The sequence below is a fragment of the Mytilus californianus genome, unplaced genomic scaffold, assembly GCF_021869535.1.
Source record: "Mytilus californianus isolate M0D057914Y unplaced genomic scaffold, xbMytCali1.0.p SCAF_7, whole genome shotgun sequence".
NCBI lineage: Eukaryota > Metazoa > Mollusca > Bivalvia > Mytilida > Mytilidae > Mytilus > Mytilus californianus.
Genome location: NW_026262723.1, coordinates 58,279,024 through 58,296,038, shown reverse-complemented (window position 1 = coordinate 58,296,038; position 17,015 = coordinate 58,279,024). Strand labels below are relative to the sequence as shown.

Below are 17,015 nucleotides of genomic sequence, written 5' to 3'. Positions count from 1 at the left end.
GTTCAAAATAAAGCCTGCAGTCATTATACACCTGCCTTTAATGGGGCATTAGCTACAAGATATAAAAAAAAAATGAAATATGATTATTTTTTTTTTCAATCATTAATGAAATAATTCACATTGAGCACCCAGTTTGGTTCAATTTTGTCAAAATAAGCTAAGATCATCGCTGGTGAATCATTCAGTCAATAACTCAAAAACGCTTTGACCAATTTTCATGATAATTTGGTGAATTGTTTATATTTATTGACAAAAGTTTCCTTTCCATTTTTTTAAAATTTTTGATTTCTCGCTTTTGAGTATTGGGACTTTATTCATAAAAAAGGGTTGTTTTTTTTCCAGTTTTCGGACAATGACTCAAAAATGCTTTAACAAATTTTCATGAAACTTGGGTGAAAAAAATTATTGTAACATAAGCTCCCATACAATTTTTATATATTTAAGATTTTACTTTTTCGAGTTATGGGATTTTATTCTTAAAAATTATTCATGATTTGTGCCTCTGTGTGTGCATGTTTTTTTGTGTGTTTTTTTCTTTCTTTTTTTGGTGGTGGGGGGGGGGGGGGGGGGCTATTTTGAGCAGTATTTCTAGTTAATCATAAAATAATTTAAGGCATAAAGACGAGCTAAAGGACAACAGGCGTATCATGTGCTCATGGTGCAGCTCTTTATTTTAAATATGATGAAGCAATTCTTCTAGAAATCAAAGAAAAAATGGGCATTATTTCTATGAAGGAAATCCAGATATCAATTCAGGGTTGGGTGGCAGATGTAATTTCTTTATTTGATATGTTATATTTATTTATGTATCGTGTATGATTCATTGTAATTAATCTGCTCCTTATTTTAAAAAAAGTATCTGTATTTGTATTAAAAAAATTAATTTCTCTTATTTTTAGCTGACTTGTCAAATATAAGAAACAGAGTGCTATTCCAGCTTTGATGAACTATTCAGAGCTCCAGATAAGCTGCGTATTTGCGTGATCACGCAATAAAAATAATTAAAAACCCAATGCAATTGCCTATTGCAGGGTTCAATAACCCAATTAATTCAAAGGAAAACCCGATTATATGCCAAAAACATGGGTTCTTAACGCTTTTATTCGCTATCGTTTGCGTTATTTACCCTTACTTGATTACAGTCTTCGCGTAAATCTATTTTTATAATATTTATAATTGGAAATGTCCTTTCGTTCAAAAAATAGAACCCTGCATCAAGTAGCTGTAATGGGTCCCTGTTGGAATTTTCCGTTGCTCAAAAGGTAGTACACGTGTTTATGAAAACATTTCGATCTTCTCGGCGTTTATCCAATTAGCGTGTTACATGCTGTCATATTTTTTCGAATTGCTCGGAATTTATCATAACATACAATGAATTAAAACGAAAGTAAATGTCCGGTAAAAATATTGAATAGAAGCATGTTTTCGGCTTCTTTTTGATAGCTGAGGGAAAGTTATGATGATAACAAGACTCAGCTAGTGATTTTAGGAAGCGGCCATTGAACGCACGGGCGTGTTTGCATACCATAACGAGAACATTGCTAGAGCGATAAACACGGGGTTCCGTCAAAAACAAAATCAGTTGGAAAAAGTGAAAGGCCAAATAAATTATGACATGATATTAGTTTGAAAGCATCGGAAACCAAAAGTTCTGATAAGGGACAATTTAACCCAGATTTATGTAAATTGAATTAAAAGAAAACAGTTAATATATTATTTATCTCATTTTAGTTGATGAGTGAATACACATATCCGTTTTTTACGTCAATGCAGCTTGACACTTTCTTTGTTTTGGTCTAATTGTTCTAGATGCTTAAGATAGTTGTCTTATTTGCAAGTGCAGTATAACATTGTCATTTATTTACTTGATGTTGCAGAATTATTTGTAAATTTAAGTTGAATGTGGTCTCCGTCATTATAAACCACCCTATAAACCTCAAGGTTTTGGGGTATATCTTAAATCTGGAAACTACTTTTTATTTTTATTAAAAAGTAGATCTGGCAAATAGGTGAAAGGACTGGCAAAACTTTCTTACAGCACCTAAATTTCACATATATTACAAAAAAATCTAAACACTTAGCCACACCTACGCCAACTATAATTAAACTGTAGGGTGATCATATGGGATCTAGAAAGGCAATTAGTTCATGTCCAACTAGTGATACCAGCTGCAGTTTACATAAGTTTTGAGAAAATACAAAACTGACAGAACGTTTAAAACGGGACACAAATTAAATGTACAATTTCTCGTCAGTGGATAAACCAAATAAAACAGCTAGCACATATTCTACAAAGAAAGAAACACATTTAAGATGGAAACACATCTGGGGTTGATATAATGTGATTATAACATGCCTAAATATTCAATATTGTGTTGATGAAAAAACCCAATACATTAAGGAGCTTGGTGGTGAAAAACCCAATTTGATATTTGCTTGAGGGGTGAATTGGAATTGATAATGCAATTAAAAAAACTTTATCACCCAATTACATAAAAAAATGGTGGGTAAAAACCCCAATTTGTGAATTCTTATCTGGAGCTCTGGACTATAAAGTTATGGTTTGAATTTGGAAAGCTTTATTATTAGACAGGTAAATTGTTGTATTTTTTCTTTTTGCTCGCTATTAAAACTGTCTATCCCTTGTTTTTGTATATCAAATCAATCTGCACCAAAATCTTTTCCTACTACTAGTTAGAAGACCAAATCTATTAATATAAAGATAAGAAGATGTGGTATGACTGCAATGAGAAAACTATCCAACAGAGACCAAATGATGTAGATGAAAGCATCTATATATACATGATATAGGTTGCTTTGCTGTCTTCAACAATTAACAGTGGTTTCACAGTACAACATGAGAACACACTGTAAAAGTTATTGAAATAGGCTTGACATTTAACTTGTCAGATCAACACATACATGTTGCACAAAAAAAAGGCACAAAGTACTTGCAGTTACTGAAAGCTAGTTCAACACTAATTACAACTTATAGAAGGGGCAAGTTTCTAAGACAAAAAGAATCGGTACACATTAATAATCCCATGATTAAATATTACTGACCATTTTACTATACAAATACAGGTGTTCAGATAATCTGACTGAAGCCAAAAAGCTATATTATATACATGATATATATAGTAATATATATATTCTACTGGTATCCTGCTTCTGTTGCTTGAAGTTGGAAACAGTTATGTCATCAAATTACTAAAAAAATCTATTTTACAGCTCAATTTTGTGTCCTCTTTACAGTCCACATTAAAGCAAATGTTACGAACAAAATGACGAACAGGAGAAAAGCTATGCAAGCCTTGCTTTTCTACCTCTTTTATAATTTGTGCAAATAAATTTCTGTTGTCGTACAATGTAAGAATATTGTATGGTGTAAATTCAGAAATTATTGCAATGTTTTTATAAGGCAACTTTGTGAGTATCGCAATAATAAGAAGTCACATTCTGATATCCAATACATATAACTTTACAATGTATGCAGATTTTTCTGAAATCACAATAATTAATCTCGCATTTTTGTCCATTCTTCAAAAATTGCAATAATAAATGCACACAATAATTTCTGAATTTAATAACGTATCTTTACCAGCAATAAACTTTTTGGGGCCCCGCCGAATGGCGGGTCGCCCTATAGTGATCAGTCCGTCCGTCTGTCCATCCATCTGTAAAAAATTGTGTCCGCTCTATATCTAGAGAACCGTTATGATTTCATACGTTATACTTGACATGTATATTAACCAACACCAGAGGGTGTGTCATAATGTTTGTACAACTTCCTAGGTCAAAGGTCAAGGTCAAAAACTTTGGTTTCAGCTGACAACCCCATGTCCTATGGTAAAGATACAAATTTTTACCACACGTTATTCACAGCGGGGCCCACAGAGATGGCTCTCATCTCAATGATGTCTAGTTTACACAGATATTATTAAAAAATGTACTAAGCTTGATTGCTAAAAGTTCTTAGCTATGGTTTTTATAGTGCATTACTGATATTGATATTGCAGTATAGCACCCTGTCTTATTCATGTCATAGTTTACATTTGGGAAAGGAGATACAAAACAATGTAGTTAAACAATTAATACATTATTTTTATGCCCCACCTAGGGGCATTATGTTTTTGGGTCTGTGCGTCCGTTCTTTCGTCCATCAGTCTGTCACGCTTCAGGTTTAAGTTTTTGGTTAAAGTTTTTGGTCAAGGTAGTTTTTGCTGAAGTTGAAGTCCAATCAACTTGAAACATTGTACACATGTTCCCTATGATATGATCTTTCTAATGTTAATGCCAAATTAAAGTTTTGACCCTAATTTCACGAACATAGAAAATAATAGTGCGAGTGAGGCATCCATGTACTATGGACACATTCTTGTTTAATTTATTACATAATACATCTTATAGGCTGCCTAAAAGATGTATTATGTGTTAAATTGTAAAATTAAATAAAAGTAGTGCACCTTATTAAAATGTGTATGACTAATGAGGAAATTAAATACTTGTTCAAATGTTGAATGAAGACATTATTAAATTTAGGACATGTAGGACAGGGGAATTGTTTTGTTAGCATTTTCACAGTAACTTGTTGAAGTTGAATTTTTGATCACTTTTCGCATGTTGAAAATTTCATTTAATATAATTATTATATATATGAATTTTCATATTTCAGGGATGATGACCTGCAGTGAGACAGCAGTAGAAAGTTACATATAACTCATCATGACCATTATGGAAGATCAGATCAGATGAAAATTCTGTTTAGAAAGCCACCAAATATGTCCATGAAAAGTAGAAAAAAGACAGCAACTCTATGTAAAGTACTTAGCAGCTTAGCAGAAGCATTGGCTGTTTCAATACCAATGTCAGAGTTGGAATTTAGTGTTTTGATGCTGAGAGATAGAGGAACATTAACTGGACAATTTAGCTTCTTTTTCATGTGTCATTGAAGTTGATGTTTACCATCTTAAAAAGCTTTTACCTCAGTTAAAATGAATTCTAAATACAGGCAGTTTGGAGATTTGTGAATTTTCTTACGATTGGAGTTTCAAAATGGATTTCATTTAAAAAAATAATTTATTTCACGGATGAAATTTGTCGTCTCTTTCATGAAATTTTGAAAAATCAGCAATATATTTTTAGCAATACCTAATCAAATGAGAGATCTACAGATAGACATATAAATTTCAGTTGAACTGTGAAGAAGGAAATATTCATTTATAAGACTTATATAAGTGTTTTGTTATTTTTATGGCAATTACAGGGAAAAGATGAAGCAATTCGATTTAAACATGACTCATACCTACAGATATACATGAGATATAGGCATACAATTTACCGATGCACCACTAATGGATATACATGTAATTATAAAACTAAGAAGATGTGGTACGATTGCCAATAAGACAACTCTCCACCTGATAACAAATAGTCATATTTTATAACGACTTACATTTCAATTTCATTTCATAACACAGCATACAGGTATTAAAAAAGTTCAAAAGCATAGAAAAAGTGTTTTTATTGCAATTGTTCATCTTATAGTCACATTGAGGTGGGCCTTCAATACTGAGCAAGACCACTGGAACAGCCACAGAATGTTTGAAAAGGGAAATCTGGAAATTTTCTTTGCTTGTATATATATCATGTGCTGCCATTATGTACATGTACATACATGTATCTAGGTTGTCTATATACTTGGAAATCAGAAAATTTTGCAATGTTTTCATTTCTTGTCTAAATTGAAATTGGTTATACGTTTTGCAAAAAAATCATGTAAATTTATTTAAATGATGGTATTATTTGTATCCAGCATTTTCTGAAACTGCAATAATTAATCTCGCATTTTTTGTCCTGGCATTGTTCAATGACTATAATTATCATGATTATCTTGATAATAAATTTACGCAAAAATTTCTGAGTTTACAATAGTTATCAGGTTATATCTTTTTGAAGGATACCTAACTTGGAAACTTGTGATGGAATATTTTCATAGTATTAGAGATTCTTATATCTAGTCTGTTTAGCAAAATATGTTGGGTATACATGTATGGCCATATGAGACAGCATCCCCAGCACTGACAGAAATTGTTTTTTTCTAACTTTGAAATTGCGTACATGTTTGGTAATACAGCTAGAATTTAATATAAAATAAGAAGATGTGGTATAATTGACGATGAAGTTTTGATTAACAATTACATGAATTAAGTCATTTGACTTTTTGTGATTGGGTCAGGTTAAGATTACCCACTGATTGTACCCTTGTCAATGATATTTGTAGGCAGTACTAGTATGTAGTTTTATTAGCATTTACATATTTTCATTTCCATGCTGACTATTTTGCCCTGTCACCTATGTCATGATTCAGTCACTTGAAACTTTTGGATTGTTTACATGTATATGTAAAAATTGTGATTCAGTCAGTCATTTCTGTATATTTATATTTTATTATATATATATATATATATATATATATATACCGGTACATAGAATTTATTAATCCCCTACCGACAAAGTCGAAGACTCGAAGGGGACTTTAGGTTTGCACTCTGTCCGTCTGTCTGTCCATCCGTCAGTCCGGCAAATCAGTTTTCCACACTTTTTTTCTTCGTGCTTTCTGATATTGATTTGATATTTGGTATATTGTTTTATCATGACAAGTTACAGATCAAGTTCGAACTTTGTTCCGGTCTGATAATTTTGTGCAGAGTTATGGTCCTTGGACTTAGAAAATTCACTTAAATATTCAGTTTTCCACACTTTTTGTCATCATGCTTGAATATATTGATTTAATATTTGTTATATAGTTTACACCATGACAAGTTATAGATCAAGTTAGCATTTTGTTCCAGTACAATTAATTTTTAACCGGTAGGGGACTTGTGTATTGCTATGCAATACTCTCGGAATGCTTGTTTTATTTTGACAGAAAACAAATGTAATTACCATAGCTACCATTCAGTTGCTTCCAATCTCAGCAGGTCTTGGGAAATATGTTTTCTGATTTTAACATGTTTAACGATGAACCTTAAAATTATATGGCACTTTATCATGTAAAAACAATTGATTGCTTGTGTTGGATGTCAGTTAGCACTTCTGGCTATTTCTTGGCTGTCCATTTTTATTGGTGGCACTCGGGTAGGGAGGAACTTAACATGTAATGAGCGGCTGAAAAAAATAGATCACTATTTGCAGCTTCATGGTATACTATAAGGTTGAGAATTAAGATGATATATATGACAAGGTTGCTGATTGAAGCATAGGTACATGTATCTGAAACTAATCCGATCTGGATTTTTTTCACAGATGCGATTAAAATTAGTCGTAAATGCATTCGATATTTGTCAAATCTGTTTATCGCTCCATGATATAGTGCAAGCATAAAGCATGAGAGATAAAGGTATATTTTTTAAGGATGGGTCACTCAATGTCTCAGCTGCTAATCCTTACCCCAAAAAGGTAGTAAGTGCTAATATTAAAAGTTACTCATTCTAGGAAAAGGTAATTGTATTCCCCATGTTAATGCTGTTGTGTGCTTTTGAATATTCCAAACAAAAATAAGTAAGGAGGGCAAAATGATTTTACCAAGAAAAAATGTTAAAATAAGAAAAATATTGCTCCAGATTATGGATAAAAAAGGAATCTTCTGTCCAACAAAATCAAAAAGTGCAAGCTGTACATAATACTGGCTTGGTAACTGGTGAAAATGAATATTCAGAGGCAAAAAATCACAAGAAATTCATAAAGACCTCCCAATCATGATATACAAATTGATGAGTTCTCACTTGAGACATTCAACAAGTAAAATCTGAATATTTATATGCAGGTAGGAAGTTTATATTTATAATTTATTTACACATTATCAATGACGAAGAGCAAACAAATAATACAAGTGAATTCATGAATTTTGGTGAGTTCTTTGTGAAAATGCAACTTTTTTTTAATAATATGTTAATTATATAATGATTTACAATATATACATATATGATATACTAGGAGAGACCTAGTATGCTTTTAATTTGTATAATGAACTTGCACTTGCAAAATGAGAACTACACTAGGACCCCAGATCAGATGTGGATTCCGGATTTTGAAAAAAAGGGGGGACTGGGTCCCCAACACTAAGCGACGTTTGGAGTGGGACATGTAAAAAGTGTATGCATTAACCATATAAATGGTTGCTCCACAAGGGACCCGAGCCCACCTGAATCCGCCTCTGCCGTTTGCGATGATACACCAGAGGTTTGAACATGAAAATACTTTGCAATTAATACATTGGTATACAAAATTTGCAGGGCTGCCAAGTCTCACGCATTTTCATGCTTATTTTGCGGCATTTTCCTTTGATCTATTGTTTTTTCTCTTTGATCTTTAGGATTTTGGCCAAATCTCACGCATTTGCATTATTAAAAGTTGGCAGAACTGAATTATTTGTGGAACACATACTGTGTAGGAGGGGTAGTGCTAGGATATTAATCTTATTATTTTTGTTCGCCAACCAGTTCTCGGGTAATTTTTATCTCTGTTATCTTAAGCCTGTACGACCTCGTATATATTGGAATCTTCCAAGAAAACGGGAAAACTTGAGCATATCTTCAAATATTTTATTTTTATAGAAATTAATTGCAAATTATAAAGAAAAAACGAATGTTTCATCGATGGTAATAATAATTATACTCCCAACTTCCCCGTTTCCGGGTTGTTGACCCGTCTTATTCCGTCTTTGCTATTCTCCGTCTTTTGTGCGTTTGTATTTTATCTCGGAAACTAAAAACAATTCATCAACTATTTTTTATACGAAAAGTGCAGGTTGAAGATCAATGAGTACCTCTTAATTTCAGACATGTATAGATTCAGCAGATGTTGCAGTTTATAAAAAGTGCTGTTACAAATCAAAATAGTTGTGGATCATTTTTCTAGCGCCATCGGGAGGGTATTTTTTTGCCTTTTTATGCCATTTTACTCGTAAAAGTTAATCGATTTTCAATTTAAAGGTAACTATTGAACTTGTAACAGCGGTTTTTATATAAAGTGTACCTAGCAGTGTCTAGAATTACTTGGTTGGCGTTTGTACGTGGTTATCTTCAACCTGCACTTTTCACTTTTGTGATCGCTAAGGTTGTTTTTAGATTAGTGGTCACGTGACTACTTTCACTTTACTGCAAGACCTTACAATGTAATAAAACTGTTTACATGTATGTTTTTTGGAAATAAAGACATTGGCATATACTTTTAACCAATGTTATAGGTGATAACAAGCGTGTTTTTTGCAGATACAAATTATGGCCAAAATTAATCGATTTTCCTTCAATGTGCCTTAACCTCGCTGCGTGTAAACAAGATGGCGGCGATAATAACACAATCCGGCTCGACGTTAACAAAATGTATTTTCACTTCGCGTTAATCATTAATTTAAATAATAAACACCTTTGAATGACAATAAGAGTTTTTGCAGTTTATTTATTATCAGATAGCAAATTTCATGGAGTACATAATTTTGCGTTAACCAACAAATATATTCATGCGCCAGGCCAATTGAATGACACAAATATACAATTTACGTGTGATAGAGGTTACGAGTGTGGGAAAATGCATTCCTTATCTCCATTTTTAAAGAATTATAAGGATTAAACGCCTTTTTAAAGGAATTTATTGGTGTATAAACTGGACCAAGTCACTCACAAACATATCATAAAAGTCCTTCGGACTTTTATTTGTGTGTGAGTGAATTGGTCGAGTTTATACACCAATTAATTCCTTTAAAAAGGCGTTTAATCCTATAGTGTACGTACGATTTTCAACAATAAATAGGTGGATATACTATATTTTAAGATCTCAATTGCCTCGAGTCTAACAAAGAAGGAGAAAATACCAAAGGGTGGTATGTTCAGTGTAAAATTGAATTTTTTATTTTACAAATGTATATTTTGATGACAATTAATTGTGTTCTTAAAGTTAACACTGCATTTCAATGTTAATGGCAAATAAAAGATAAACGAAAAGCCAAAAATTGGAATAAAATCTAAAAAAAAAAAAGAAAATGAAAAATTACACCAATTGAGGTAAGAAACCCAGAAAGTCTCAAGATATCCTTCGTGTATAGGGAAATGTACTTGAACCAAAAATATTAAAAGTGCACTTAAACACTGAACGATGTTTGCTTACTTTATTTAGTTTGTTTTTGAAAAAGAAGATATTCTATCGATGGCCATTAAATTCGTTGTTGTGATATTTATTTTATTTCAGATTATAAGTCCTGTGCTAGTGGTCCATGTAAAAATGGAGCACTTTGTACAAACATACCGGATTATTATCAATGTACATGTACTCATGGTTGGGCTGGTAAAAACTGTGATGTTGGTAAGAATATATAAAAACTGGATAAAATTTGATTTCTCTGGTTATAAATAACTCATAGCTGTAATGTACAGTTTTTATTTAAAAGGGATTACAGCAATTACCAAAAATATTTGACAGTATAACATAACACGTCCACAAGCATTCAAATACTCTGGTAAAAACATACAAACAAAGACAAGCAACAACGAACAACACATGGTCTAGATAGCCTTGGTACAAGTATAAAATGTTAAACCAGTTTTACGTGCGCACATACACCCACCCATTCTCCCAATTCAGACGATATGTTGTAGAAGTAAAGACCAATAAAAATCCTACACAGTCCTGACCACCTAAATATATTTTTCATCGATTTAAATTATGCTCAGAACAATTACCTTTTGAGTAGTGATTTTTATTAGATCATTCCTTCTTTCCGTCGAAATACCTTTAATTTTGTCTGGGTTTTTCTCCCGTCACTTTTGTTACTGAAATATGTCGCTTTTGTTTCGCAACATGTCGATAAGATATTGGTATATGATATTGTTATTGTGCTTTTGAAACTCACACTCTTCATTCGAATACTTTTCCTTATGGGAATTATGTCCCCGTATACTGTTTTTTTTTCTCGTTTTTGTGTTCGACATAAATGGTATGTCGGTGTTACTATTCATTTTTGTAAACCATAAGTAATAGAGACCTAATGTCTTATCAGATGTCATCCTTGGTACATGTATATAGGCAGGAAGTTGCGATTAATATCAAAGTTCATGGTCTTGTTCTTAATTTCAAACTCCTCAGAAATCGTAAAAGGTATCGACGTAATTTGGTCGTCAAATGATTACTTTAGGCAACATTATTACATAGAGTCTAAGTGCTATGGTTACTCTTTATACATATAGTTTTCCACTTCATATATTCACAATAAGCTATAAGGTAGGATTGCATCTTAACCATACAAACAAGAGACTTGGTTCTTTGCTATACATTAAACTATTACATGATTAAGTCTTCCGATTTTCTGCATTAGTTTGGAAGACATATGACCTTGAAAAAAGTCAACCAGAAATGACTTTATGTAAACCGGAAGTAACAATTTCAAAACTTATTTCCTGTGAAATTTTTTGTTCATAGAATCAGTGTGATGTAACCTATTATATGAAATTGGAAGTGTCTTTTTTAACTGTAGCTGATCATGTCCTTTATTTCAAGAAAAAAAAAATACAAATTATATATTTTTTTAATATGTGCAGGACAAGTTATCCTTTGACACCGTTTTGATATGAAGGTTACAGTTTTGTAAATAATTTTTTTGCATATATCTGTATTAAAATTCATTTAAACCTTGTTTATCAAATATAAGGTATAAAGGCCTTCAATTGTTCCCTGATTTGTTTGTACTCTTTGAATCATTTTTATTTGCATGATTATACAAATATTTTTTCCAGATATACAGCCACCAGTAATGACAAATTGTTCTAGTGACAAATACATAACAACAGCAGTACTTACAAATCTAGTTAAATGGCAGATACCTTCTTTCGCTGATCCACATAATTTTGCGATCAAAGTTACAGCAAACTACCCTTCAAATGAGTTTACATTTCCATGGGGAGATTTTAAGGTTAGCTATACAGCTATAAAACCAACAAACGGTTTTAGTACAAACTGCTTGTTCAGCATCAGTTTAAGGCGTAAGTTTGCTTTATAATCGTTTGCCCATTTTTTATGACTTCTTATTCAAATTGTAAATCACCAATAATTGTGTTTGCAGATTAAGAAGTGGTGAAGTTAGAATTAACGGACAAGTAATTCTTCATGCAATTGAGGTGACAAACTACATATAAATAGTACTCAAAAACTACATCGAAATCATATATTTTCAAATATTTTCTTTTGAACCATGTAATTTAGATATAATGTACATGTAAAGGTATATTACCTTATTTTCCTTATATATCGATGCTCTTTGTTATTGATTATAAAATATGTATACCAATTTTGAGAAATTTCCTCATTAGTCTAAGTATGATACAATTTTCATAATCTAACTATCTTCAACAAATGTATATTTGTTTTCGACTAAGCCGGTCTTATCATTAGTCCCGGAACTTTCAATATAAAATACTATGCCTTTAAGTGTACATAACCTTTTTATGTCTGTTATCGTCTGTTATGGTTAAGAAATAAAGGAAGATAATTTTACAAAAATATTTTACTATTTTTGCAGTTGAATTTGCCTAGTGACTAAAATTCAAAAGTGTTTATATTTGTTACATTTGGATCGATTTTCTATATTATTTTCCTGAATGTCCTTGGCCAAACTTCATAAATATGTTCAGGCAACTTTGTATTTCTTTAACGAAGAAAGGATGAAGGGTCAACTCAAGGTTGGAACATGGAAAATTATCCACACAGCACCCTTTTAAGGGATTTCCACCTTATGTCATAATACTGTATTTGATTGGATGAGACAAATGGTATTTTTTCACAAATTTTCTATATATTGAGATTTTCTTTTCTCTAGCTGCCGGTGTATTTGTCCGATTAGGGAATCCATGTGCCAGGGTATTTGCTAGCAAATACCATAGCAGATGGGAAATATACCATGTCTAAAAATAACCCCTTGAATTATTTCTATTCTAATAGGAAAAATTTATGGTTATTCTTTATATACTGCAACTCCTACAACTGTTCCAAATAAAAAATTTAGGATAAAAAACATCATTTTTGAATTTGGGGCGAACGACGTAAATATTCCGCGAATCTGTACTTTTAATGACGTCATAAATAAAACTCTACGGAAATACATTGTCAACGTCATAAATAAGGCGATATACGGTCAGTGACTGTACATCAAAAATGATTATACGGTAAATGCAATTTGACTGCGCAAATACCACAGCGGTAGTATACATGTATATACAAACATTACATATAGTCAAGCAGAAAATCTATAGGATACCTTATTGCAATAAAAATTCTGAGGTCAAGATGGATACAAAGAACATTCGGTGGAATTAAACAATTATATCATGCTTACAAGGGGTATTTGTTAAAAATACCGGTTTCGAGGAAACCAAATTTCCTGCGTCTAACGGCTCTGGAAATTTGTTTACCTTTCAAACGGTATTTTTGGCTAATACCCCGTGTAAGCATGTTATATTTGTTTAAAACTCCCATAGCCTGCTGTCTCTATATTTATAGGTAAATTGTATGATAACTAGAACGTTGTCTTGTAACTTATATATAATTATAAATGTCCTTCCGAAGAACCTGTCAAGCTGTAAAGAGTTCCATTTGACAGTATTTGTAAGGGCGATAAGTTTTTGTAGTTTAAATTAATCACTGTTTGTACTAATTTTAAGATCTGGTAAAAAGGTCATTGCTTATATTCGGGTTGGATGAAATTCATTGTATTTTTATTAGAATTCCAAGAAATTTTGTCTGTCGTAAACCTATGGAGTGTTATTTCAGATACAAATGTATATCAACTCTTAAGTCGATTTAACCGCCTCTGTGGTCTCGTGGTAGCGTGTTCGTCTCGAGTGCGGGAGGTCGTGGGTTCGAACCCCGGCTGGGTCAAACCAAAGACTTTAAAATTGGTATTTGCTTCTTCTCCCCTAAGCACGCGGCATTAAGAAGTAAGAGCAAAGACTGGTCGGCTCTGAGTCAGAATAATGTGTCCGGGTAAGGTGACATGTCTGCCTGCGGACTGTTACCTGGTGAACTAGGACGTTAAAAATCCGGCTCAGCGTGTTGGTCTAGTACAAAGCAGGGTTAATATTCATATTAAATTAACATGTTCTCGTCCTGAATATGCATATTAATTTGCCACTGGACGTTTAGCAGCCATGCATCATCATCATCTTAAGTCGATTTAATAGTATACCTTATCGTACGGTCGTTTTGATTGTACAGTATTCAAAACGGTAAAAACGGTACCGTAAAACATATAAATGTACATGTACATTGAATATGCAGATGAATAAATGGAGATTTTGGGTATACTTCAAAGAGACAACAAACAAACAGCTGCGTGGCAATACACCTCAAAAATTTAAATCACTTGAATACAAATGATGATTCCAAATTTAAGATACAATTTTCCTTTCACGATTAAAGATTATTTTATTCATTTCTATATTCTAGCGAACCCATGTCCTACAATTAATGTTCCATTGAACGGGGCTTTAATTTGCAACAACTGGAGAACTGATTATGGCCAGTTTTGTAGATTTTTCTGTAAAGAGTCTTACACAGTTCCCCGTGGTGTTATAATGAATGACTTTTATGTTTGTGGAGCTTCTGGAACGTGGATGCCTTCAAATACAATTCCCAATTGTTCAGGTGAAAATGTTAGAATAGAACGATTTTATATTGACAATCTTGATATCATCAAAATATATGTTTGTTAAAACTTTGCTAAATAATTTGATTGCGTTCATTTGCAAATATTCCATTTATGTTCATGTTTAATTCTATAGAGAACTAAAAATAAATAAATGAGTAAAATCAAAGGAATACGCATTGTTTCCGGTGTGCTTTTTTCACAATCATATATTAAAGTACATGTTAATTTGTAAAATGTAAGGTTCGGAAATATTTTTGTATGGTAAAACATATTCTGAACTTTTCTACACTGTTGCGTTTCAATAGATCGTATCAAAGATAACTCTACTTATTTCCAGAGGATATAAACATTAATATCTTTTAAATGGTTTATTTCAGTGACGGCTACAAATTTACATGCAACTGGAGGATATCCTATTGGTCCAACATATTCAAATTGTTCGGATGATCAAAGAGAAATGCAGGAGTTTTACATAGATAAACTCAGCCAATCAGATTTCAGACATTTTTGTAAAAAGTTTCAACAAGAATGTATCCCAGAAAATGTGTCAGTGCAGTGTTAATCGACGGTGTGGAATGTACATCCTCTCATGGTTTATATTAAACAGAATTTCATGTATTATAAAATAAACGTATTAATTCTATATTTGCCAGTTATTTACAAAATATCAACACCATTTTCATTGCTGATAAATTTGCAGGCAATATAAGGTTACATTCGAAATACTAGAAATCGTAAACTTGATAAAAGGAACCCTGAAAACCATATATAACAATAAATCATACTTAACTTTTACGTATTTCTTTTATCTGAGAAAACAATACCAACAGTAATTTAAAGAAAAAACAAAGCCAAACAAGTAAAGGAAACATATTTGCTCAGCAAAGGCATAATAATGAACTAATACATCAACAAACTCCCACGTTATTTTACAATCATTGTGTATAATTGTTTATTGGTATGTAAAACATGTAAAATCTCATAGATCAGTTGTGAATGTCTCTGTCGAAGTATTTTTTTTTATATATAATATGAAAATAAGTTGATGTGGCATGATTGTCACTGAGACAACTGTCAAACAGGGTTCAGATAAAGTGGGTGTAAGCAATTATAGGCAACCGTACGACCTTCAACAATGAAAACAATCCATATCGTATATACAGCTATAAAAGGCTCCAACATGTGCCTGTCCCAAGTCAGGAACCTTTAGTTCATTGGTTGTTGTTGGTTAATGTCTGTTGTATTTCTTTTTCGTAAATTGTGTTGTTATAAATTAGGCCGTTAGTTTTTCGTTTAAAATGCTTTCCATTTTTAAATTCTGAAAAGTATTGCCAAATACAGCTAAGCTAGGGTAAAAAATGAATTGTTTTTTAACAATAATTCATATATAGTTAATTTATAAATATGACCATATGAATGATAATATATGTCAACACAGAAGTTCTGACTACTCGGCTATTGAAACCCTAGGGGGTAGAGGAACATCCACCAACAGTGGCATTGACCCTTCATCTGATATAAGTATGAATCATAGTTATACTGGAACTTTCTCTTAACATCCCTTTGCCGTTTTTTGTGTGCATGTAGAATGCATTTCAATGTGCTTTCAACATGGCTCAGTTAATGACTTGAAGTCCCTTAATACATGTAATCAGCATCCAAGACTTAACGAATTATCATATGATTCTTAATATGTGTTTAAAAGATCCGGAATATAACATACGTATCCATTTGTTCTATCATCTAATTTACCTCTGTTTTCTTGACAGTTATACAAAATTCTGACTTCCGAACGTAAGAGGATGACATGAGCCATCATTTGGCTCATGAAATTGGATAAAATAGTAAAGTTGTTCAGTGAAACGTGTTGCTTTGAGAGATGATGGATATATAAATACTATAGTATGGTAATTTTAGTGCATAAATGACATTTTTGATGTCATTGTGGCGACATATTTGACCAATAATGACGATTTTGCCACATAGCTTTTGGTTAAGTTGAATGTCAGCAATAGTCTCATGTCAAAAGTGCATGTAATCAACAAAATATTTGCACCATACAAACTATTGAGATCTTTCTCTAGGTGACTTCCTCTTCAACAGACTTGAATTGCCGACGAGAAAACAAATTGTGATACATCAATAAATTCAATGAATATACACTCAAAAAAGTACTTTTATTAATAACATAATACAAAACTGTAGTCGTGCACGTCCAACCATTTTTACACATTGGTCATCAGAATACTTAAACTATTCATATATCACTTTCGTAATATATTCACATTAACCCACATTTAGGGCTTAATTTAAGTAATTT

The 17,015-nt window shown here is 32.1% G+C and overlaps 2 protein-coding genes and 1 long non-coding RNA gene across 7 annotated transcripts in view; 2 read left to right on the top strand and 1 right to left on the bottom strand.

Annotated features, from left to right (window-relative positions):
* The window catches only part of LOC127708921 (protein jagged-1-like), a 151,264-nt gene that overhangs the window by 4,820 nt on the left and 129,429 nt on the right, over nt 1-17,015 (top strand). Inside the window, exons 3-6 of one of the 3 annotated variants that reach the window (XM_052214102.1) lie at nt 10,249-10,362; nt 11,790-12,035; nt 14,494-14,691; nt 15,073-15,338. The exons of 1 other annotated variant lie outside the window; for it this stretch is intronic. In XM_052214102.1, coding sequence (XP_052070062.1) covers nt 10,249-10,362; nt 11,790-12,035; nt 14,494-14,691; nt 15,073-15,257 — 743 coding nt within the window. In that variant the 3' untranslated portion in view covers nt 15,258-15,338. Of the gene's footprint in view, nt 1-10,248; nt 10,363-11,789; nt 12,036-14,493; nt 14,692-15,072; nt 15,339-17,015 lie in introns of those variants that run through there. One more of the 3 variants, XM_052214103.1, reaches the window with a different exon arrangement.
* Nucleotides 1-17,015, bottom strand: part of LOC127708919 (uncharacterized) — a 203,217-nt gene that overhangs the window by 62,395 nt on the left and 123,807 nt on the right. The gene's annotated exons all lie outside the window — the stretch shown is intronic.
* On the top strand, nt 2,551-5,237 carry LOC127708922 (uncharacterized). The gene is made up of 2 exons (XR_007985435.1): nt 2,551-2,593; nt 4,676-5,237. It is a non-coding gene; the product is annotated as an uncharacterized LOC127708922 (long non-coding RNA).